The sequence below is a fragment of the Nycticebus coucang genome, chromosome 10 (genome assembly GCF_027406575.1).
Source record: "Nycticebus coucang isolate mNycCou1 chromosome 10, mNycCou1.pri, whole genome shotgun sequence".
NCBI lineage: Eukaryota > Metazoa > Chordata > Mammalia > Primates > Lorisidae > Nycticebus > Nycticebus coucang.
The window spans coordinates 123,046,989-123,070,702 of record NC_069789.1 but is presented as its reverse complement, the minus strand read 5'-3'; the positions used below and the strand labels follow the sequence as shown (position 1 = coordinate 123,070,702).

The 23,714-nt window shown below is 50.0% G+C and overlaps 1 protein-coding gene across 2 annotated transcripts; it reads left to right on the top strand.

Moving 5' to 3' along the window:
• Window positions 1-39: 39 nt before the first annotated feature.
• Window positions 40-23,460, top strand: ITPKC (inositol-trisphosphate 3-kinase C). 2 transcript variants are annotated; one of them, XM_053605752.1, is made up of 8 exons: window positions 40-1,369; window positions 8,336-8,435; window positions 11,537-11,750; window positions 14,671-14,875; window positions 15,146-15,205; window positions 17,504-17,605; window positions 18,456-18,527; window positions 20,303-23,460. In XM_053605752.1, exons 1-8 carry the CDS (start codon window positions 203-205, stop codon window positions 20,504-20,506), a joined length of 2,124 nt encoding a protein of 707 aa, XP_053461727.1. In that variant the 5' UTR covers window positions 40-202; the 3' UTR covers window positions 20,507-23,460. The 2 variants fall into 2 exon arrangements, with proteins under 2 accessions (XP_053461727.1, XP_053461728.1); XM_053605753.1 differs by lacking the exon at window positions 15,146-15,205.
• The last annotated feature ends 254 nt before the right edge of the window (window positions 23,461-23,714 follow it).

The window sequence follows — 23,714 nt, the reverse complement described above, 5'->3', positions numbered from 1 at the left end:
CCATTATGTCACGTCCTGTGGGGGCAGGACTTCGTGGCTATCCGTGGGGCGGGGTAGTATCGGTTAACCCTTGCGTGGCGGGGTGGGCTGGAGCTCCGTGGCCCGGAACCCGAGATTCCGGGGCTCGCCAGCCACACCCCTCGCAGGATTTAAAGGGGTAGGAGGGACCCAGTCTGCCGAAGCCTGAACCGAAGGAGCGGGCATGAGGCGCTGCCCGTGCCGGGGGAGCCTGAGTGAGGCGGAGGCCGGGGCGCTGCCTGCGGCGGCCCGCATGGGGTTGGAGGCGCCGAGAGGAGGGCGGCGACGGCAGCCGGGACAGCAGCGACTTGGGCCCTGTGCAGGGGACCCAGCGAGACGGCCGGAGGGGGGCGGGCCCTGGGCCCGCACCGAGAGGTCCAGCTTCCACACCGAGGCCGAGAAGGCCGGCCTCGGGCCTGAGCCGGGAACAGATGGTCTACAGACAGAATTCTGGATAGGCGAGCAAACTGAGCCTGAAGCAGCTGGTCTCGGACCTGAGACGGAGAGGCCCAGTCAAAAGACGGAGCCAGACAGGTCCACCCTCCAGTTACATCCAGAAAGGCGCTGGTCAGAATTGGAGACAACCAGTCGCTGGACGGAGATTGGAACAGAGACTGGGACTGATGGCTTTTGGACTGGTCCGTACAGCTCGGACCGCCAGTCTCAGCCAGAGAGGGCCAGCCTTTGGACACAGCTAGGAGTTGATAGGCCCTGGCCAGAACTAGAAACACATGGGTCACAAACTGAGCCAGAAAGGGTCAAGCCTTGGGTTGATAACCTCTGGACCCACCAGGGCAGATCCAACCTCCGGACTCACCCAGAGGGAGCCTTTCCCTCAACAGAGCCAAGTGCTGACGGCTCCTGGAAAGGATTGTACACTGATGGCTCTAGGACACAACAGGATACTGAAGGTCCCTGGACGGAGTCACACACTAATGGCTCCAAGACACAACGGGATACTGAAACAGCCAGAAAACAACCTGGCAGGAATAGTTTCCCAATACAACAAGACACTGATGGGTCCTGGACACAGTCTGGCACTGATGGTCCCCAGACAACACCTGGGACAGACTGTCTTTGGGGGGAGCCTGATGATGGCCAATTAGAGGAACCAGAACCTGAGGAGTTGGTGGCTCACCTATCCTCTCACCTGAAGTGTAGCCCCCTGTGCCCTGTGCCCCGCCTCATCATCACCCCTGAGACTCCTGAGCCTGAGGCTCAGCCAGTGGGACTTCCCTCCAGGGTGGAGGGAGGCAGTGGTGGCTTCTCCTCTGCCTCCTCTTTCGACGAGTCTGAGGATGATGTGGTGACCGGGGGTGGAGGTGCCAGCGATCCTGAGGACAGGTCTGGGGTGAGTGGGGCCCATCCTGCCCTTCAACCATAACCTCTAAACCCTTTAGTCCTCTGCTCAAGAAGTTCTTTCCCAGGGTACTCTGAGTTACCCACCAGCAATTTCTTCTCCAGCCACCTCTTCCATCCACTGACCTCCTCCCTCTGATCAGCCAGGTTGCTAACCCACTCCAGGCACACCCTACTAATTTGCTCCTTTCCCAGCTGCCTCTAGTCCTAGGGTCTACAATGTAGGACCACTGCCCAGGAACCTCTGAAGTTGTACAACTGAGTTAGTCTGTGTGTGTGTACCCACATATTTTTGTAGCAAGGGTCTATAGCTTCTTTTGAATCCCCTGGAGAATCTATGACCCCAGAATCTGAAGAACACTGGGATAAGAACACAGGAAAGGTGCACCATCTAATTTGCTACCTCAAATATCTTAGTCTGGGGTCTGTGGCTACCCTAAGGGGTCATGAACCATCACCACTTTTTAGCCCATTTGTACATATTTTTAGAGAGTGGTGAGTTCCCAGCTTTCATTAGATTCTCAAAGGGCTGTGTGAACCCAAAACACTAAAAGATTCTCAGCCTACCCTGGTCTCCCCTCTGCCCCCCATCCAGGTCCCCAAGTGGCCTTCTGCAGATTCTTGTTTACATCATTCACCCTCAGCCTTAGCTTGGGTGCGGTTCTCTCCTGGTGAATCAGGAGAGCTGGCAGGGCAGGTTCAGGGAGGGTCAGAGCAGAGGCAGGTGTGAAACCAGAGTGCCTCACACGAGCCTGGGAGCAGAGTCCATCAATTTGCTGTGCTGGTTTGCCTGCAGGTCCTTCTGTTGTAGCAGAGCCCCAGGCTGGAGTCTTCTCCAAACCCATCTCGCCCCACATGCCTTCTTTAGGGACATGTTCGCACATATGGCTGCAGCTGTGAGAGACAGACCTGCCTGGACATGTCTTTGGCCATGTAGAGGAGCTGACCCTCCAGGGCCTTCTGCCACTGCTTCTCTCTCTGCCCGCTCTCTCACTCCCTGGGCATCTCAGAATGGCTGAGCTGGAAGTGAGTGAAAATAATAATAACAACAACAACAACTATGACATGCTCATGTCTAGCCCTATGTTAAGCTCTTTGCTCTTATTAACTCATTTACTCCTCACAGCAGCCCTGTGAGGTAGGTACTGTTTTTTTTTAATTTATTTTTATTTCTTTAAGAGATAGGGTCTTTCTCTCTATTACCAGGCTGGAGTCCAATGCTGCAGTCATAGCTCACTGCAGCCAGGGCTCAAGGGATCCTCCTACCTCAGCCTCCCAAATAGCTAAGACACCACCACACCCTGCTATATATATTTTATTTATTTATTTTTGGTAGAGATGGGCTCTCGTTGTGTTGCCCAGGATCCTGCCCTCAAGTGATCCTCCTGCCTCAGCTTTCCAAAGCTCTGAGATTCAGGTATGAGCCACTGTGCCCACTAAGGTAGATATTATTATTATTATCCTCTTTTACAGATAAGAAGACTGAGGCACAGAGAGGTCAAGTCATGTATCCAAGGTCACACACCATGGAAGACACAGAGCAGAGATTCAAACCCTTACTATACACTAGGCACTATTCTAAGTGGTTTTTTTTTTTTTTTTTGTAGAGACAGAGTCTCACTTTATGGCCCTCGGTAGAGTGCCGTGGCCTCACACAGCTCATAGCAACCTCCAACTCCTGGGCTTAAGCGATTCTCTTGCCTCAGCCTCCCGAGTAGCTGGGACTACAGGCGCCCGCCACAGCGCCCGGCTATTTTTTGGTTGCAGTTTGGCCGGGGCCCGCCACCCTGGGTATATGGGGCCGGCGCCCTACCGACTGAGCCACAGGCGCCGCCCTATTCTAAGTGCTTTAAAGGTGTTAACTCTTTGAATCCTTACAACAGCATTGTGAGATTGAGATTATTATTGCTCTCTCCATTTTACAGATGAGGAAACTGAGGCATGGAGAGGTCAGGTCACTTGCTCAGGGTTGGCCAAGTCAGAGCAAGGATCCTGACTCTGTCCTAGCTGAGTTTCATACCCATCCTCTTAACCCCAGTGGCCCATGGTTCCATCCCTAACTTGCCTTCCTCTCCAGCCTCCTCATCTCCAGTTTTTCTTCAGTGGTCTAGCTCTGATTAGACATGTTCCCTGCTCAGGTGAACAGGGCTTCCATGGCTCCCCAGCACCTTCCTGATAGCAAATCAAGAGCTCAGTGCTGTTTTCAGGGCCTCTCGTCTTCAGCCCCCTTCCCGGGTTCAGCTTCCTTCTCTCTTTGTGACCCTTCTGCTGTAACCAAGCCTAAGTACATGCTGTTCCTGTGTACCCCTCTGCTGTCCTGCCTCCACACATTGCTCAAGCTGTCCCCACTGGCCAAAACATGCTTGCTTCCTCCTCTCTTCATTCTGAAATCCCATTTGACCTTAAGGCTCAGCTTCCTTTCTTCCTTTCCTTCTTCCTTCTCACCATCGTGTTCTTTTTTTTTTTTGAGACAGAGTCTCACTATGTCACCCTCAGTAGAGTGCTGGGGTGTCACAGCTCACAGCAACCTCAAACTCCTGGGCTTAAGCAATACTCTTGCCTCAGCCTCCCAAGCAGCTGGGAGTACAGGCGCCTGCCACAATGCCAACTATTTTTGTTGTTGTTGTTGTTGTAGCTGTCATTGTTGTTTAGCTGGCCTGGGTTGGGTTTGAACCCACCAGCCTGGGTTTATGTGGCCGGCTCCCTCACTGAGCTATGGGCGCCGCCTCACCATGATGTTCTAATCAGACAACAGTCAGTCCCTGAGCCCCTCCTATGTGTGTGGCCCTTTGTTGGCTTTGCTGGGGGAACAGCAGTGATGAAGACACTAATGGGGCTTCTACGTCATGGGGGATCTCAGAGGAGTCAGAGCTAGACCAGTGACAGCTCAGAGTGGTCAGGGCTGGGATAGGGAACCCCAAAGCTTGGGGAACCCAGAGGTGACTGGCCACACTTGGGGTATCACAGGGGGCTTCTTAGGGGAGGGGGCGTGTGAGTTGAGACCATCATGAAACCATCTGAGAAAGCCCAGATTAACCACTGGATCTAGTATAAGGGGAGAGAGTGAGAAGATAATAGAACTATTGATGATAAAATAAAAAACAGGCTGGGTGCAGTGGCTTACGCCTGTAATGCTAGCATTCTGGGAAGCTGAGGCAGATGGATTGCTTGAGCTCAGGAGTTCGAGACCAGCCTGAACAAGAGTGAAACTCCTACTCTATTAAAATTAGAAAAACTAGAGTCAGGCATGGGTGCTCATGCCTATAATCCCAGCACTCTGGGAAGCCAACTAGACCAGCCTGAGCTAGAGCGAGACCCTATCTCTAAATATAGCCTGGCATTGTGGTAGGTACCTGTAGTCCCAGCTACTCAGGAGGCTGAAGTAAGAGAATTGCTTGAGTCCAAGAGTCTGAGGATGCTGAGAGCTATGACGCCACGGCATTCTACCAGGGGCAACATAGTGAGACTCTGTCTCGAAAAAAAAAAATATTTAAAAATAAATAAAATTAGAAAAACTAGTGGGCATCATGGTGGGCACCTGTAGTTTCAGCTCCTTGGGAGGCGAGGCAAGAGGATTGCTTAAGCCCAAGAGTTTGAGGTTGCTGGGAGCTATAATGATGCCATGGTACTCTACCCAGAGTGACAGAATAGGACTGTCTCCAAAAAAAAAAAAACCAGTCTTAACTAATAAACGTTTTTGGAGCACTTACTGTGTGTTACTTACTCCCCAGGCCATGTTCTGGGGACATAGTCGTGACCATAACGGCCCACTCCCTGCCCTTGTGAGCTTGTTGTCCAGTTGGGGTACAACAGGTAAACCTGAGACAGTGGGATCAGACCAGAATGCAAACCCCAGCTCTGTGCTGTGTGATGTTAAGCAAGTAGTTTCGCCTCTCTGAGCCCATTTCCTCCTCTGTAACACAGAGACAACCATCTTCCTGGGGTTGTGTTTTCAGAGTTAAGTAGGTTATGACACAGAGTCTTTGTCATTGTGCCTGGAATGTTCCAGGTGCTTAGTAAACAGGAACTTTTATTAATCACCTCTTCTCTATATCTGGCATCCGGAGCAGGGAGCGACTAGCCCTTCCTGAATCCTGAAGTCTCATACCCTGACTCCCTATTACCTGTCTCAGTGGCAGTTAGTGTCTGCCAGGCAGCTGTGCTTTGAGGGGGTAAGAAGGACATGGCCTTGACTCTGAGGTACAAAGGGGATGAGCCACATGGCTTCCTTCTCTAGAGGTGACCCACTCTCCCAGTGCTTGCTAAGGGCTTCTATCTGCTTGGGAAACTCAGTCACACAATGTATTTGTGTGTGTGTTTGTCAATCCAGATGCTAACCATGTCCCAAGAAGCTTTATTTATTTATTTTTTTTGAGACAGAGTCTCACTATGTCGCCCTCAGTAGAGTGCCTTGGTGTCACAGCTCACAGCAACCTCAAACTCTTGGGCATAAGCGATTCTCTTGCCTCAGCCTCCCAAGTAGCAAGGACTACAGGTGCCCATCACAATGCCCAGTTATTTTTTTGTTATAGTTGTCACTGTTGTTTGGCAGGCCCGGGCTAGGTTCCAACTTGCCAGCCCTGGTGTATGTGGCCAGCGTCCTAACCATTGAGCTACAGGCACCAAGCCTCAAGAAGCTTTTGGTTGCAGTTCAGCCAGGGCCGGGTTTGAACCCGCCACCCACGGTATATGGGGCCGGCGCCTTACCGACTGAGCCACAGGCGCCGCCGCCTCAAGAAGCTTTTGATCAAGTCAGCATGAGGCATCTAAATGTCTGTTTTCTGCTTGGTTCTCTGGTTTTCTTTTCTTTCTTTTTTATAATTATATTTTATTTATTTAATTTTTGAGACAGAGTCTCACTTGTTGCCCACGGCAGAGTTCCGTGGCATCACAGTTCACAGCAACCTCAAACTCTTGGGCTCGAGGAACCTTTTTGCCTCAGCCTCCCAAGTAGCTGGGACTATAGGTGCCCACCACAATGCCAGGCTAGTTTTTTGTGTTTTTAATAGAGACAGGTTCTTGCTCTTGCTCAGGCTGGTCTTGAACTCCTGAGCTCAAGCAATCCACCCACATCGGCCTCCCAGATTACTGGTGTGAGCCACTGTGCCTGGCCATTTTTTTTAATGCAAAGTCTCAGTCTGTTACCCCAACTAGAGTGCAGTGGTGTCATCATAGCTCACAGTGACCTCAAACTTCTGAGCTCAAGCAGTTCTCCTGCCTCAGCCTCCAAAGTAGCTGGGACTATCACCCTACCTGGCTAATTTTTTCTATTTTTTGTAGAGATGGGATCTCAGTCTTCCTTAACTGGTCTCCAACTTCTGACCTCAAGCTGTCCTCCCACCTCAGCCTCCCAGAGTGCTAGGATTTCTTTCTTTTTTTTTTTTTTTGAGACAGAGCCTCAAGCTGTCGCCATGGGTAGGGTACGGTGGCATCACAGCTTATAGCAACCTCCAACTCCTGGGCTCAAGCGATTCTTCTGCCTCCACCTCCCAAGTAGCTGGGACTACAGGCGTCCGCCACAACGCCCAGCTATTTTTTTGGTTGCAGCCGTCATTGTTGTTTGGTGGGCCCCGGCTGGATTCGAACCCGCCAGCTCAGGTGTATGTGGCTGGTGCCTCGGCCGCTTAAGCCACAGGCGCCGAGCCGGGTGCTAGGATTTCAGGCATGCACCACCAATGCCCAGTCAGGCGTCTCTTTCTCTCTATCTGCTTCTATTCATTTTTTTGTTTTGTCATTATCTTTTATCTGTGTCCCTCCTTTGACTTTCTTTCTTTTTTAGCAACTCTGCACTGGCCTCTGTATTAGTCAGGGTGAACCAGGATTTGCTGTAGTAACAAGCAGCCTCTAAATCTTAGTGACTTTGGGGGGCACCTGTGGCTCAGTGAGTAGAGGGCACCAGCCCCATATACTGAGGGTGGCGGGTTCAAACTCAGCCCCAGCCAAACTGCAACAAAAAATAGCCGGGTGTTGTGGTGGGTGCCTATAGTCCCAGCTACTTGGGAGGCTGAGACGAGAGAATCACCTGAGCCCAAGAGCTGGAGATTGCTGTGAGCTGTGACGCCACAGCACCCTACCGAGGGCAACAAAGTGAGACTTTTCTCTAAAAAAAAAAAAAATAATAAATCTTAGTGACTTAGAACAAAAAGGATCACTTTGGTTCCTACACCTTGGCACTGGGTCAGTGGTGAGTGAGGGGCTGTGCTCCAGGCTGTCTTCACACAGGGGCCCAGGCTGGGGGAGCGCCCATTTTCCTTCACACTCCCTACCTCCCTACCCCCCAACAGGGAATGAACACATGAGTCACAAACTGGCTCAAGGTGTCAACCCCAAAGTGACACTTCTACTCACAGTTTGGTGTCCAGAACAAGTCAATAACCTCAGTTCAAGAGGGCAGCGATGTTTCTGGAAGGTGGAAGAGCTAAAGCCATGTGGTGAACAGCCCTCTTCACCACCCTAGTCTCTGTCTGTGTTGTCCCTGACTTTGTTGTCACTTTATCATCTGTCTCCCTGTTTGCATCTCTCTCATTCTGTGGTCAGCCTCCATCCATTATTTTTCCCAGAAGCCCTAACCCGGTTTGGTGGCAGAGATGAGCTCCCAAGTTTTGGGATTATATATGCGGGGAATGGGGAAGATTTGTGGTAGTTACTATAACAAAACCTAGCCTATCCCTATTCCTAAGAGAAGGCCAGAGAGACACAGATACCACAGAAGCAATGACAGAGAGAGAGAGGGAGAGAGAGAGAGAGAGAGAGAGAATATGGACAGAGACCTTCCCCCACCTTTGCCAAGGCCTTTAGGGCCTCACGCATTCCAACAAGCTTGGGAACAGTGATCCCAAGAAGACCCCTGACCCTGGGAAAATCCCAGTTCCACTTTCATTCCCTCTCATCACAGCACTCCCTGGCCCCTTCCTAACCTGGCCTTGTCCCTGACCCCACCCTGCTCTGCCCCACACAGAGCAAACCATGGAAGAAGCTGAAGACCGTTCTGAAGTATTCGCCCTTCGTGGTCTCTTTCCGAAAACACTACCCTTGGGTCCAGCTGTCTGGACATGCTGGTGAGAGTGGGGCTTATGGTGGACAGGGCTGGGCAGAGAAATCTGGGCTAGGAAAAGGGCTGCTCTATCTGTTATTTAGTTTGTGCACATAATTGCTTGGTGACAGTCCCACCTCCAAGGGCTGTTATGGGCAGTGGCTAGGCCTGGCCACTCATATACCAGGGTGGAGGGTGCTTCCCTGTTATTCTGGTGGAGGGGGGAGACTCAACTCTGGGGACAAATGGTTCTGGGCTTACATCCTAATTCTGATCTTTATTTCTGGGTGACCGTGGACAAGTCACTTGCCCTTTCTAGGACTCAGTTGTACCATCTGTTAATGTGGAGATAATCTTGCTTACCTTGTAGGGTTAACTAAAGAGTTAAAATCAAAATGTATATTGAAACTGAGACACTGGCCCATTATAAATGGAAATTATCATTCCCTACCTTCTCCCTGTGTCCAGAGCATAGTAGGCCCTCAATATAGCAGCTATAATGGTTTTTCTCCGGGAGCTCGCAAATGTCTCTAACACATAGTAGCACAACGCCTAGCACATAGCTCATTTTGTGAAGGGCTAGGTAATATCTTAGGTTTTGTTGTTCATATGGTCTCTGCTGCAACTATTCAACTCTGCTGGTGAAGCATAAAAGCAGACATAGAGAATATGTATGTCTGTGTTCCAATAAAACTTTATTTATAAAATCAGGCACTGGACTGGACTAGAAAACTGCCCACCAGCAAAGGGAGACAATAAAGGAATTTGTCTGCTTTGTTTGTCCTTAGATCTAAGTTGGTGAAAAGGCAGGGCCCCCTAAGATTGTGTGAACACAAGCCTGCCATCTGTGTGTGTTCTAGTTAACTATTGCTGAGTTTAAAAAAATAAAAACAAAACAAAAATAAAAAATTTTTATTAAAAAAATAAAAACAAAAACCTCAAAACTTAGTGGCAATTAAAAAGAAAACTTAGTTGGCCGGGTGCGGTGGCTCACTCCTATAAATCCTAGCACTCTGGGAGGCTTGAGGTGGTGGATTGCCTGATCTCACAAGTTTGAGACCAAACTGAGCCAGAGCGAGACCCTGTCTCTAAAAATAAATGGGCATTGTGGCGGGCGCCTGTAGTCCCAGCTACTGGGAGGCTGATGCAAGAGAATTGCTTTTTTTTTTTTTTTTTTGTAGAGACAGAGTCTCACTTTGCCACCCGTAGAGTGCCATGACGTCACACGGCTCACAGCAACCTCCAGCTTTTGGGCTTTCGCGATTCTCTTGCCTCAGCCTCCGGAGCACCTGGGACTACAGGCGCCCACCACAACACCTGGCTATTTTTTGGTTGCAGTTCGGCGGAGGCCGGGTTTGAACCCATCACCCTTGGCATATGGGACCGGCGCTCTACTCACTGAGCAACAGGCGCCACCCAAGAGAATTGCTTAAGCCCAAGAGTTTGAGGTTGCTGTGAGCTGTGACGCCATGGTACTCTACTGAGGGTGACAAATAAGACTCTGTCTCAAAAAAAAAACAAACAAAAAAAAACCTTAGTAGAATAAAAGAAACATTTTCTTACATTCATAAGTTTTAGGCCAGGAGTTCAGATAGGGTTATAGTAGGGATGGCTGGTCACTGCTCCATAATCTCAAGGAACTCAGAACAATTTGAAGGCTGCAAGTTATAAACTTCTGGAGGTTCATTCACTCATATGCCTGGTGATTGATGTTAGCTGTTGGCCAAGGTCTCCACTGGGGCTGCTGGCTGGAAAGCCTATACATAGCTTCTCCGTGTGGTTGCTTGAGCTTCCTTGCAGTATGGTGGCCTTAGAGTAATCAGATTTCTTACATGGCAGTACAGCACTGCAAAGGCAAAGTGTCTTCTGCCAACAAAGCAGAAGCTGCATTGCCTTTAATGACCTAGATTTTGAAGCATACAGTGTCACTTCTGCCATAAGTTCTCCCAGATTTAAGGGGGAAAAAATTAGACTCCACTTCTTTTTTCTCAAGCTGTTGCCCTTGGTAGAGTGCTGTGGTGTCACAGCTCACAGCAACCTCAAACTCTTGGGCTTAAGCAATTCTCTTGCCTCAGCCTCCCAAGTAGCTGGGACTACAGGCACCTGCCACAACACCTGGCTACTTTTTTTTTTTTTGTAGTTGTCATTGTTGTTTGGCAGGCCTGAGCTGGATTCGAACCCACCAGTTCCAGTGTATGTGGCTGGCGCCCTAGCTGCTGAGCTATAGGCTCTGAGCCTAGACTCCACTTCTTTTTTTTGCAGTTTTTGGCTGGGGCTGAGTTTGAACCCGCCACCTCCAGCATATGGGGCCGGCGCTCTACTCCTTTGAGCCACAGGCGCCACCCCTAAACTCCACTTCCTTTTTTTTTTTTTGAGACAGAGCCTCAAGGTGTCACAGCTCACAGCAACCTCCAACTCCTGGGCTTAAGCGATACTCCTGCCTCTGTCTCCCAAGTAGCTGGGACTACAGGCGCCCACCACAACACCCGGCTATTTTTTGGTTGCAGCCATCATTGTTTAGCAGGCTGGGCTGGATTCGAACTGGCCAACTCAGGTGTATGTGGCTGGCACCTTAGCCACTTGAGCCACAGGCGCTGAGCCTAGACTCCACTTCTTGATGAGAAAATTCTAAAAGAGCATGTTGGGATAGGAGATAAAGTTGTAGGCAACTTTGGAGAATGTGCTCTGAGAAGATAAGAAATTGGAATTCTAATCTACACTAAATACCTGCATGGTCCAGAAAGTTTGAGATTTATAAATTATATAAATAGGTTGTTAGCACCTGGGGACTTTAGGCAGAAGCAAATACAGATCCTCTCTGGAAAGTCATGCTTTCTATTCAGATCTCACAGAATTCTCTGTCCCTCTCTCTTTCTCTCTTTCTTTAGATCATGAGCTCACAATCTAAAATTATAAAGCCCTGTGCTATGAACAGGACTTAGTTTAAGAAGCAGAGCACAAAAATTGTGGCCTCACCACCTCTGGCCACAATTTTGAGAGTTGCAGGGAGGCACTGCCGGAGGGTCAGGCAAGATGGCCAGGATTTGATGCATACAGGGAGATTAGAAGGGAGGATTCACTCTCTGATCCAGTGTGCGACTGTCTTGTTGATCCTGCTGCCCATAGGGAACTTCCAGGCAGGAGAGGATGGTCGGATTCTGAAACGTTTCTGTCAGTGTGAGCAACATAGCCTGGAACAGCTGATGAAAGACCCCTTGCAGCCTTTTGTGCCAGCCTACTATGGCGTGGTGCACCGGGATGGCCAGACCTTCAACCAGATGGAAGATCTCCTGGCAGACTTTGAGGGGCCCTCCATTATGGACTGCAAAATGGGCAGCAGGTGGGGCTGGGGGCAGCCATGGGGCAGGGGTGGAGGGTAGGGGGTGGGTGTTTTTAATATAATCAAAAGTCAACCAACCTTCCTTCCTTCCTTCCTCTCTCTCCCTCTCTCTTTCTCTCTTTCTTTCTTAACAGAATCTCACTCTGTTGCCACATGCTAGAGTGCAATGGCACCATAGCTCACAGCAACCTCCAACTCCTAGGCTCAAGCAATCCTCCTGCCTCAGTCTCCTGAGTAACTGGGAGCATCTCCTGTAACACCTGCCTAATTTTTCTATTATTAGTAGAGATGGGTCTCACTTTGCTCAGGCTGTTCTGGAACTTCTGAGCTCAAGCAATCCTCCCACTTCCGCCTCCCAGAGTGCTAGCATTACAGGCATGAGCCTGGCCCAATTGAGAGAGTCTCACTTTGTTGCCCTCAGTAGAGTGCTGTGGTGTGACAGCTCACAGCAACCTCCCAACTCCTGGGCTTAGGCGATTCTCTTGCCTCAGCCTCCCAAGTAGCTGGGACTACAGGCGCCCACTACAATGCCTGGCTATTTTTTTTTTTTTTTTTTGGTTGCATTTCAGCCAGGGCCGGGTTTGAACCTGTCCCCCTCGGTATATGGGACTAGCGCCCTACCCACTGAGCCACAGGTGCTGCCCTTTTTGTTTTTGAGACAGAGTCTCAAGCTATTGCCCTGAGTGGAGTGCTATGGCGTCATAGCTCACAGCAACCTCTAAGTCTTGGGCTCAAGATAGCCTTTTGCCTCACTTTTTCTATTTTTAGTAGAGACAGGGTCTTGCTTTTTGCTCAGGCTGGTCTCGAACTCTTGAGCTCAAGCAATCCACCCACCTTGGCCTCCCACAGTGCTAGGATTATAGGCATGAGCCACTGCGCCCACATTCAACTCTTTTAATAGTTTCTTTTCTTTTCTTTATTTCCTATTTTTTTTTTTTTTTTGTAGAGACAGAGTCTCACTTTATCACCCTTGGTAGGGTACTGTGGCATCACAGCTCACAGCAACCTCCAACTCCTGGGCTTAGGCGATTCTCTTGTCTCAGCCTCCTGAGTAACTGGGACTACAGGCGCCTGCCACAATGCCCGGCTATTTTTTTGTTGCAGTTTGGCTGGGCTGGGTTTGAACCCATCACCTTTGGTATATGGGGTTGGCGCCCTACCCACTGAGCCACAGGCACTGCCCTTAATAGTTTCTTTTGATAAATAGAAGTACTTCTAATTTAGTCCAGTTTCTCAATGTTTTATTATGGTTTATGTTTAAGAAATTTTTGCCTGCTCCAAGATCAGGAAACTATATTCCTGTGTTTCCTTCTACAAGCTTTATTGTTATATCTTTCACATTTAGATCTGCAGTCCATTTAGAGTTAACTTTCGTGTGTGATACGAGGTAGGCATAGGGGTTCAATTTTTTCTATATGGATGTCCTCTCGACTGAGTACTATTTATTTATTTTTGAGACAGTCTCACTCTGTCGCCTTGGGTAGAGTGCCGTGGCATCATTGTAGCTCATAGCAACCTCAAACTTTGTTTGTTTGTTTTTTTGAGATAGAGTTTCACTATATCACCCTTGGTAGAGTGCTATGGCATCACAGTTCACAGCAACCTCAAACTCTTGGGCTTAAGAGATTCCTTTGCAGGCAGCACCTGTGGCTCAAGGAGTAGGGCACCGGTCCCATATGCCGGAGGTGGCGGGTTCAAACCCAGCCCCGGCCAAAAAAAAAAAAAGAGATTCCTTTGCCTCAGCCTCCCAAGTAGCTGGGACTACAGGCGCTCATCACAATGCCTGGCTATTTTTTTGTTGCAGTTGTGATTGTTGTTTAGCTGACCCCGGGCTGGGTTCGAACCCGCCAGCCTTGGTGCATGTGGCCGGCACTGTAACCACTGTGCTACGGGCACCAACCTCAAACTCTTGAGCACAAGTGTCCTCTGGCCTCAGTCTTCCGAGTAGTTGGGACTATAGGCACCTGCTATTTTTTTCTATCTTCTATTTTCTATTACCCTGTTTTGCTCTTACTCGGTCTAGTCTTGAACTCCTGAGCTGGAACAATCCACCCACCTGCGCCTCCCTAGAATGCTGTGACTATAGGTGGGAGCCACTGCCCTCACCTCCCAGGATCCTTTTTTGAAAAGAAACTGCCAGGCCTGGTGACACATGCCTGTAATCCTAGCACTCTAGGAAGCTGAGGCAGGAGGATTGCTTGAGCTCAGGAGTTCGAGACCAGCCTGAGTAAGAGTAAGACCCCCGTCTCTAAAAATAGCCAAGTATTGTGGCGGTTGCCTGTAGCCCTAGCTACTTGGGAGTCTGAGGCAAGAGGATTGCTTGACCCCAAGAGTTTGAGGTTGCTGTGAACTATGACGCCATGGCATTCTACGGAAGGCAGCAAGGAGAGACTCTATCTCAAATAAAAGAAAAAGAAAAAAGAGACTCCCCACTAAAGTGCAGTGCCTTTGTCACCATAAGCTGAGCACATGTCCATATGTGTCTATGGACTCTGTTTTATTACATCCATTGGTTATGTTTGTCCATTCATTTTTTTTTTTTTTTTTTAGACAGAGTCTCACTATGTTGCCCTTGGTAGAGTGCTGTAGAGTCACAGCTTACAGCAACCTCAAACTCTTGGACTTAAGCAATTCTCTTGCCTCAGCCTCCTAAGTAGCTGGGACTACAGGCACCCACCACAACATCCAGCTGTTTTTTTGTTGTAGTTGTCATTGTTGTTTAGCAGGCCGGGCTGGGTTCAAACCTGCCAGCCCTAGTGTATGTGGCTGGTGCCCTAATCACTGAATTATGGGCGCTAAGCCAGTATTTATCCATTCTTGTGCTGTGGGGTAGCTTAATGGTATGTCTTGATATTGGGAAGTACAAGCCCTCCAGCTGTGGGCTTCACAGTATCCTTCATCATGTTCTCCATGTGCTCAGGACCTACTTGGAGGAGGAGCTGGTGAAGGCTCGAGAACGACCCCGGCCCCGGAAAGACATGTATGAGAAGATGGTGGCTGTGGACCCTGGGGCCCCCACGCCTGAGGAGCATGCCCAGGGCGCAGTCACCAAGCCCCGCTACATGCAGTGGAGGGAGACCATGAGCTCAACCTCCACCCTAGGCTTCCGGATTGAGGGCATCAAGGTGAGAGCCCAGAGCTGGCTGGCCTGTGACAAGAGGGCCTGGAACTGGATCTGAGGCAGGGCTTCTTGGGGAACGTGGGTATCAGGGAAAGCTGGAAAGAAGCTAGATCTGGAGAGAACATGAGAGGCTGCAGAGGACCAAAAGGCCAGGGCTGGAGAGGTTCCACTTCTCTCTCTCAACCCCACATGCATCAGAGCCCAAGTTTTGTTTTTCCATTTGCCTAAGCATCTCCTGATTCCATTTTCTCTCTCTCCTGTGGCCATGTCCTAGTCCAGCCCTATCTTCCCCTGCCTAACCTCTCTGGGCTCCTGGGCCCTGGTCTCACCCCAGGTAAGAGCTGCAGGGATCCTTTTCCCCCAGCAGTGGAGAAGGCTTCTCTTCTTTCTTGCATTCTCTATTGTTTTTGTTGTTATAAGTTAAATGTGATTGTTTGCCTAACTAGTCATAATAGTGTAAAAAGGCATACAAGGAGAAATTTTCTCTCCCAACTCTTTGCTATCTTTTTTTTTTTTTTTTTTTTTGTAGAGACAGAGTCTCACTGTACCGCCCTCGGGTAGAGTGCCGTGGCGTCACACGGCTCACAGCAACCTCTAACTCCTGGGCTTCCGCGATTCTCTTGCCTCAGCCTCCCGAGTAGCTGGGACTACAGGCGCCCGCCACAACGCCTGGCTATTTTTTTTTTTTGTTGTTGCAGTTTGACTGGGGCTGGGTTCGAACCCGCCACCCTCAGCATATGGGGCCGGCGCCCTACTCGCTGAGCCACAGGCGCCGCCCAACTCTTTGCTATCTTTCCCATTCTATCTCTCCACCCTCTGCCTGCTTATAGCCAATACTTTATCGGTTTGTTTTCCTATTCCTTTTTTTTTTTGAGACAGAGCCTCAAGCTGTCACTCTGGGTAGAGTGCCGTGGCATCACAGCTCACAGCAACCTCCAACTCCTGGGCTCTCCTGCCTCCGCCTCCCAAGTAGCTGGGACTATAGGCGCCTGCCAGAACGCCTGGCTATTTTTTGGTTGTAGCTGTCATTGTTGTTTAGCGGGCCCGGACTGGATTTGAACCCACCAGCTCAGGTGTATATGGCTGGTGCCTTAGCTGCTTGAGCCACAGGCGCCGAGCCTCCTTTCCTCATTTTGAGGTAGAGTCTCACTTTGTTGCCCTTGATGGAGGGCTGTGGCATCATAACTCACAGCAACCTCAAACTAATTTTCTTGCCTCAGCCTCCCAAGTAGTAAAATAGCCACTAACAATGGCTGGCAATTATTTTTGGAGAGGAGGTTTCAGTCTTGCTCATGCTGGTCTCAAACTCCTGAGCTCAGGCAATCCACCTGCCTCAGCCTCCCAGAATATGGGATTATAGGCATGAGCCACCATGCCTGGCCATTTTCCTTTCTCCTTTCAAATTTTGCTTCCTCAGGGAAGCCCTCCCTGATTTCCACCCTACTATATCAAGGCTTCCTCTCTGCCTCCTCATAGTCCCCTGTACTCCTTCACTATTCATATCTTCCTTTGCAATGATCTTATTCCATGTGTGTCTCCCTCAGACCTCCATATTCCCAATGCCCATGTACCACCTGGCACAGTGTAGCCAATGACTTAGGCAGCCTTTCAGAAACATGAAAAATAACATTAGTCTTCTTTCTTTCTCCCTCTCTCTCTCTCTTTCTTGACAGAGTCTTACTTTATTGCCCTCGGTAGAGTGCTGTGGCATCACAGCTCACAGCAACCTCCAACTCCTGGGCTTAGGTGATTCACTTGTCTTAGCCTCCGGAGTAGCTGGGACTACAGGCACCTGCCAGAACACCTGGCTATTTTTTGTTGCAGTTTGGCCGGGGTTGGGTTCGAACCCACCACCCTTGGTATATGGGGCTGGCACCCTACCCACTGAGCCACAGGCACCGCCCTTCTTTTTTTTTTGAGGCAGAGTCTTACTTTGTTGCCCTTGGTAAAGTGCCAGGGCATTGTAGCTCACAGTAACTTCAAACTCTTGGGCTTAAGTGATCCTCTTGCCTCATCCTCCCAAGTAACTGGGACTACAGGCACCTATCAATGCCCGGCTAGTTTTAGAGATGGGGTCTCACTTTTGCTTGGGCTGGTCTTGAACTCAGGAGCTCAAGCAGTCCACATGCCTTGGCCTCCCAGAGTGCTGGGATTATAGGCGTGAGCCACCTCGCCCAGACACATTAGTCTTATTTCTTGAGTGCTTACTGACAGCGTGCCAGAAGCTGTGTTCTGCATCCTGCACCCCCAGTCTCTTCTGATCCTTTTATCAGCCTTAGGAAATAGATACCAATACAATCCCCTTTTTCTAGATGAGTAAACTGAGGGTGAGGAAGATAAAGTGACTTGCTTAAAACTAGACTATCTAGCTAGAAGGTAGCTAAGTCACTATTCAAAGCCAGATCTAAGCCCACTTTGCTGGCCTCAACCTGAATATTTAAGGTTGGAAGAAGTTGGAAGACTGATTGCTCAGGAGTGTGACTTGGGCTGGGTTGAGCTGGATTGGGCAGGTGGGCTGGATGTAAGCAAACTCCGCGGCAGGCAAGTGGCCCCAGAAGGTACCTGAAGTTACTGCATATTAGGGGTAGGAAGGAAAAGGGATCACACTGCCCCTTTACCCCTTGCTATGCAGAAAGCTGATGGGACCTGCAACACCAACTTTAAGAAGACCCAGGCGCTGGACCAGGTGAAAAAGGTGTTGGAGGACTTTGTGGATGGGGATCATGAAATCCTGGTAAGTGAGATAGCCCCTGTCCTAACATGTAGCAACTTAAGACAGCTTCCATTTATTGTTCCTCCCTAGCCAATGGTCTTTTGCTTTAGGTGGGGCTTGTCTGAGAGCAGCTGGCTTTACTCACACAATCTGGGGTCACCTGGTGGCTTGGCTCAGGCTCACGTGTGGTTGGCTTGTGATGTTGGCTCATGACTTGGCCACACATCTCTCATGATCTAGCATCTTGGCCTGGGCTCACTCTCACATGGAAGCAGGGGGCCAAGAGAACAAGTGAAAATATAAGGCACCTTGATGGCTGGGCTCAGAATAGCCACTGTTGCAGGCGGTGCCCGTGGCTCAGTGAGTAGGGCGCTGGCCCCATATACTGAGGATGGTGGGTTCGAACCTGGCCCCAGCCAAACTGCAACAAAAAAATAGCCAGGGATTCTGGCAGGTGCCTGTAGTCCCAGCTACTCAGAAGGCTGAGGAAAGAGAATCACCTAAGCCCAAGAGGTGGGAGGTTGCTGTGAGCTGTGATGCCATGGCACTCTACCGAGGGTGACAAAGTGAGACTAGCCACTGTCATTTCTCCCATATCTATTGGCCAGAGCCGGTCATGTGACCAAGTGGATTAAAGGGCAAAGGAGATAGACTCTACCTCTCCATGGCTTTTGGTATTCATATAATCCACCATCTGTGCCTCCTGGATGAATCCACTCCTCACTCCCCTCGTTCCCCATTTTCCCCAGGAAGGCTCCCCTCATCCTATCCTGGCTTGAGTCTGCCTGCTCCCTTGGGTTGAGGCCAGAGCTCAAGGGTGACAGCCATACAATGTCCATGCTAACCAAGGAACACTCCCTCTCACACACAGAGAAAGTACGTGGCACGCCTGGAAGACCTTCGTGAAGCTCTGGAGAACTCCCCTTTCTTCAAGACTCACGAGGTGCGAGCCCCAGCCACCAAGGGTATTTGTGGGGGGCTTCAGGGTCTACATAGCATGGAAGGAAGACCATTGACAAGATTTATGGGCCAAAGCTATAAAAAGGAGGCCCTACATTTGGAGTCCCAGCAAAGGGAATTTCAGGGAGCTGTGACAGTTGGGAGCGTGGATTCAAACTCAGGTGGCCCGGGGAATGAAGGGTTACCTTGCTGTGTGACCTTGGACACAAGATGTATCTTTTGGGGCCTCGCTTTCCTCCTCTCAGTTATGGGGAAGAACATTAGTACCTTTTTCATAGGCTGTTGAAGTGCAAAACCATATAGTGATGTTGGATCTCAACAGTGTATTTAACTTCTACCTCAGCCGGGAGCAGTGGCTCACGCCTGTAATCCCAGCACTTGGGAGGCCAAGGCGGGTGGATTGCCTGAGCTCACAGGTTCGAGACCAGCCTGAGCCAGAGTGAGACCTTGTCTCTAAAAATAGCCAGGCGTTGTGGTGGGTGCCTGGTCCCACCTACTTGGAAGGCTGAGGCAAGAGGATAACTTGAGCCCAAGAATTTGAGGTTGCTGTGAGCTAAGATGCCACAGCACTCTATCCAGGGGAACATAGTGAGACTGTCTCAAAACAACCAACCAACCAAAAAACATACTCCTGCCTCTTAACGATATTGTATAATTATTTGTAATTTTGTTACTTGCCTCCTTGTTTACTGGCTCTTGCCCCTCCCTTTCCCCTGACCTCCCAGCCTGGCTCTCATAGGGAATATTCATCTCTCCGAAGCTGTGTGGGAGAGTCTGAAGTGGTGGAGTTCTCCCCTCTCTCCAGGCTCTCTGTCTCCCCCTCCAGCTCCTCTCACTCCTTACTGAGATTGCTGACTTTTCTGAAAAGGCAAAGATTGGGGAGTCAGGTTGACCCGAGTTCAAATTCCGCCTAGCTCTGTCATGCCCTAGCCACCTGCCCCTGGGCAGCCATTCTAGGCAGCCTCGGTCTCCTACAATGGAGTGACACAGCATCTGCTTTGGGGTGCTGTGAAGGTTAAATGTGTCAAAATAGTTAAAGCCTGGCCTATAGCAAAGCATGGGTATGTGATAGCTGTTACTGTCGCTGTTTTCTTTTTTTTTGAGACAGAGTGTCACTTTGTCATCCTTGGTAGAGTGCCGTGGCCTCACACAGCTCACAGCAACCTCCAACTCCTGGGCTTAGGCGATTCTCTTGCCTCAGCCTCCCGAGTAGCTGGGACTACAGGCACCAGCCACAATGCTCGGCTATTCGTTTGTTGCAGTTTGGCCGGGGCCGGGCTCCAACCTGCCACCCTCAGTATATGGGGCCGGCGCCCGACCCACTGAGCCACAGGCACTGTGTTCTCTTGATCTGATAACCGAGATGGCCACTAAATGACTAGGTGGTCTGTGGATATGCTGGACGAAGGGATGATTCATATCCCAGGTGGGACAAAGCAGGATGTTGCAAGATTTCATCACACTAGTTAGAATAGCATACAACTTAAAACTTATGAATTATTTCTCAAATTTCCCATTTCACACTTTTTAGACTGTAGTTGATCAAGGGCAGTTGAAGCTGTGGAAAAGTAAACCCACAGATTGGGGGGAATTACCGTATTAGTCTCACTTTGTATATGAGGAAGCAGAGCCACAGAGAGGTTAAGACATCTGCTCAGGCTGCACAGCCAGAAAGTGGACAACCAGAATTTGAACTCAGGATGCCTGGCTGTGCTTCATACTGTTCCTTCCCCTAACCTCCAGTCTCTTCCCCTGCAGGTGGTGGGCAGCTCTCTCCTTTTTGTACATGACCACACTGGCCTGACTAAGGTCTGGATGATCGACTTTGGCAAGACAGTGGCCCTGCCTGACCACCAGACGCTCAGCCACAGGCTGCCGTGGGCTGAGGGCAACCGTGAGGATGGCTATCTTTGGGGCTTGGACAACATGATCTGCCTCCTTCAGGGTCTGACCCAGAGTTGATCCACTTAGCCATCTTCAGGATTATTAATTAGATGGTACCAGTCTGGCAGGAACAGCCCTGGAATGCCATGGGGGCTTGAGGTTCACAACTAGGGAACTGATCTCCAAGGATGGAAAAGGTCATGTCATACACCACGCAAGACCAACGTGGAAAGTCCTTGGGAGAGCAAGTAGCATCTGGTCCCTTCCTGATATAGGGGCTGGAAAGACCCTGGAGAGGGCATGATGAAGCTTATACAGTGAGTTAGCAGAATGGGTCCCTTGATCAGCTAGGAAGGTTTCTGAAGGGCTCCTGGAGGCCACAGCTAAATCACACTGTCCTGAGAAGATAGTTAAATTCACAGGACATGGTGTGACACAGTGCCTATGACTGTATAACTTGTGACCTGCCTCCTTGTCAGCTACCCACTGGCGGCAAGCTGGCTCTCATAGGCCAGGGAGTGGGTCATGTTCATCTTTGGTGCCCCAGAAGGATCAGGCATCATTTGTGAACACATGCAGGAGCTACCTGTCTGCCCAGGGAGAGCAACAGCCCAACTCTTCATCTTGGGAGCCATTCAAGGCCGAAGTAGTGGAGGCTCTGACACCATGGGACTGGCGATGCCCAGGGACTGCTGGTGCTGGGTGGGGCACAGTGCACTGCTGTTTTGCTCTACCATGCCCATGATCCAGCTCCTCAGAGTTCTGCTGACTCCTGCAGACCCACACCACCTGTACCAGCACTGTGACAAGGACAACCTCAATCCTTTCTACAGCAGATCTTGCCTGAGGACTTCCTCCTTCTGCCCCCACCCTTGGCCTGTCTCCTTCCTCTTAGCAAATTGCCATGGCAAAAAGGAGGTTCAGAAGCAGGAGAGCAGGTGTCCTGTGCCTCAGGGCAGCCTTGCACTCAGGGGCACCCCTGCAGCGAACGTGCCAGGCATGAGCCTGAGGACCAGGGTGGCTGGGTGGGCTGCTGGCTGTGACCCAGGCTTACAGCCTGGTCCAAGCCAAAGACTCCAGAACTCTGAGGTGTGGTCAACAGTCCATCTTGTACCACTCCTCCAGCACTCAGATTTGGCTTCCTGGCCAAATAGGGGAAAATAGGCACCTACCTCGTCCCCAAGCTGAAGCTCCCACATCGTCTTCCAGGGCTGAGGAGACATACTCCTTTTCTACTAACCATCTTTATACTTATTTATATGCGAGGTAGTTGATGGGGGGGAGTGTTGGGGAAGCAGGTGGCACACAGTGTTTCTGTGCCTCTTGCCCATGACATTGCCCCAATAAACAAGACACTCAAAGTCAGTGTTGTTGAGTCTTTCTCCTTCACATCTGGAGCATACAAGCTCTAATCTGTAGTTCTTGAACCAGTGCTGGGTTGGGTAATGGGATAAATCGATTAGTTTGGCAAAGAGTAGTAGGCTCAGAGGTGGCTGGTTCATTCATTCAGCACTTAGCGACTGGCTCTGTGTCAGACAAGTGATGGCTCTAGGCCCCACCTTCAGGGGCTCCTGGGACAATTCATCAGATAAACAGTGCCACCAAAGTACCAGGGTTGGGATGGGGGGACATGCCTCTTCCCTACCTCCTTCATTGGTTCGGAACACTACATAATCAATACAATTTCCCTAAATGAGTGATCAAGATATACCTGTTCTTCCACCTCTGAGTGCAGCTGACAGGTATTCATTAAACTAATAATCACACACACGAGCACCATAAGGAACTTCAGGGGGCCAGGAGACTGGCTGAGTGATGGCAGACACTAACTCTCTAGTTTAAATCCTGACTCTGGGGTGGCTCCTGTGGCTCACTGAGTAGGGCGCCGGCCCCATATACCGAGGATGGCAAGTTTGAACCCGGCCTTGGCCAAACTGCAACAAAAAATAGCCAGGTGTTGTGGCAGGCGCCCGTAGTCCCAGCTACTTGGGAGGCTGAGGCAAGAGAATTGCCTAAGCCCAGGAACTGGAGGTTGCTGTGAGCTGTGATGCCACAGCACTCTACCTAGGGCGACAAAGTAAGACTGTCTCTAAAGAAAATAAAAAATAAATCCTGACTCTGCCACTTGCCAGCTACATGACCTCAGGCCAGTAATCCCACCTCTCCAGGCCTCAGTCTTGCCATCTGTTAAAAGTGGGGAATCTAGTATCTCCCTTACAGGGTTGGAGGTTTGGTGAGTTAACATAGGTAGAAGTAGTAGCATATACAACTGTTCTCAGATGGGTTTTTTTTTTTGTTTGGAGACAGCCTCATTTGTCACCCTTAGTAGAGTGCTGTGGCATCACCACTCACAGCAACCTCACACTCCTGGGCTCAAGCGATTCTCGTCTCAGCCTCCCAGATAACCTGGGACTACAGGCGTCTGCCACAACGCCCCGCTATTTTTAGAGATGGGGATGTTGCTCTTGCTCAGGCTGGTCTTGAACCTGTGAACTCAGGCAATCCACTCTCCTCGGCCTCCCAAGTGCTGGGATTACAGGCATTAGCCACCACGCTCAGCCCTCAGATGGGCTTTTAAAAAGCTGAGGAGACAGCTCAGTGCCTGTGGCTCAAGCAGCTAAGGCGCCAGACACATACACCTGAGCTGGTGGGTTCGAATCCAGCCTGGGCTCTTCAAACGATGGCTGCAACCAAAAAATAGCTGGGCATCGTGGTGGGTACCTGTAGTCCCAGCTACTTGGGAGGCGGAGACTCACTTGAGCCCAGGAGCTGGAGGTTGCTGTGAGCTATGATGCCACAGCACTCTATCTAGAGTGACAGCTTGAGGCTCTGTCTCAAAAAAATAATTAATAAAAATTTAAAAAAATTAAAAGCTTAGCCGGGCGTTGTGGCAGGCGCCTGTAGTCCCAGCTACTTGGGAGGCTGAGGCAAGAGAATCGCTTAAGCCCAGGAGTTGGAAGTTGCTGTGAGCTGTGTGATGCCACGGCACTCTACCGAGGGCCATAAAGTGAGACTCTGTCTCTACAAAAAAAAAAAAAAAAAAAATTAAAAGCTGAGAAGAGGGTTCAAACCCAGCTCCAACCAAAAAAAAAAAAAAGAAAAGAAAAGCTGAGAAGAGAGGCTGAGCCAGGTGGCTCACACCTATAATCCTAGCATTCTAGCACTCAAGAGGATTACAGGGAAGCTGAGGTAGGTGGATTGCCTGAATTCACAAGTTTGAGACCATCATGAACAAGAGCAAGACTCTGTCTCTAAAAATAGCCAGTGTTGTGGTGGGAGCCTGTAG

Bases quoted from the DNA above. Each gene is read 5' to 3' on its own strand.
- ITPKC (XM_053605752.1), top strand. From the start codon at position 203: ATGAGGCGCTGCCCGTGCCGGGGGAGCCTGAGTGAGGCGGAGGCCGGG. The intron at 14,876-15,145 runs GTGAGAGCCCAG...GCCATGTCCTAG, and splicing joins TCCGGATTGAGGGCATCAAG to TCCAGCCCTATCTTCCCCTG. The intron at 15,206-17,503 runs GTAAGAGCTGCA...CTTGCTATGCAG, and splicing joins GGGCCCTGGTCTCACCCCAG to AAAGCTGATGGGACCTGCAA.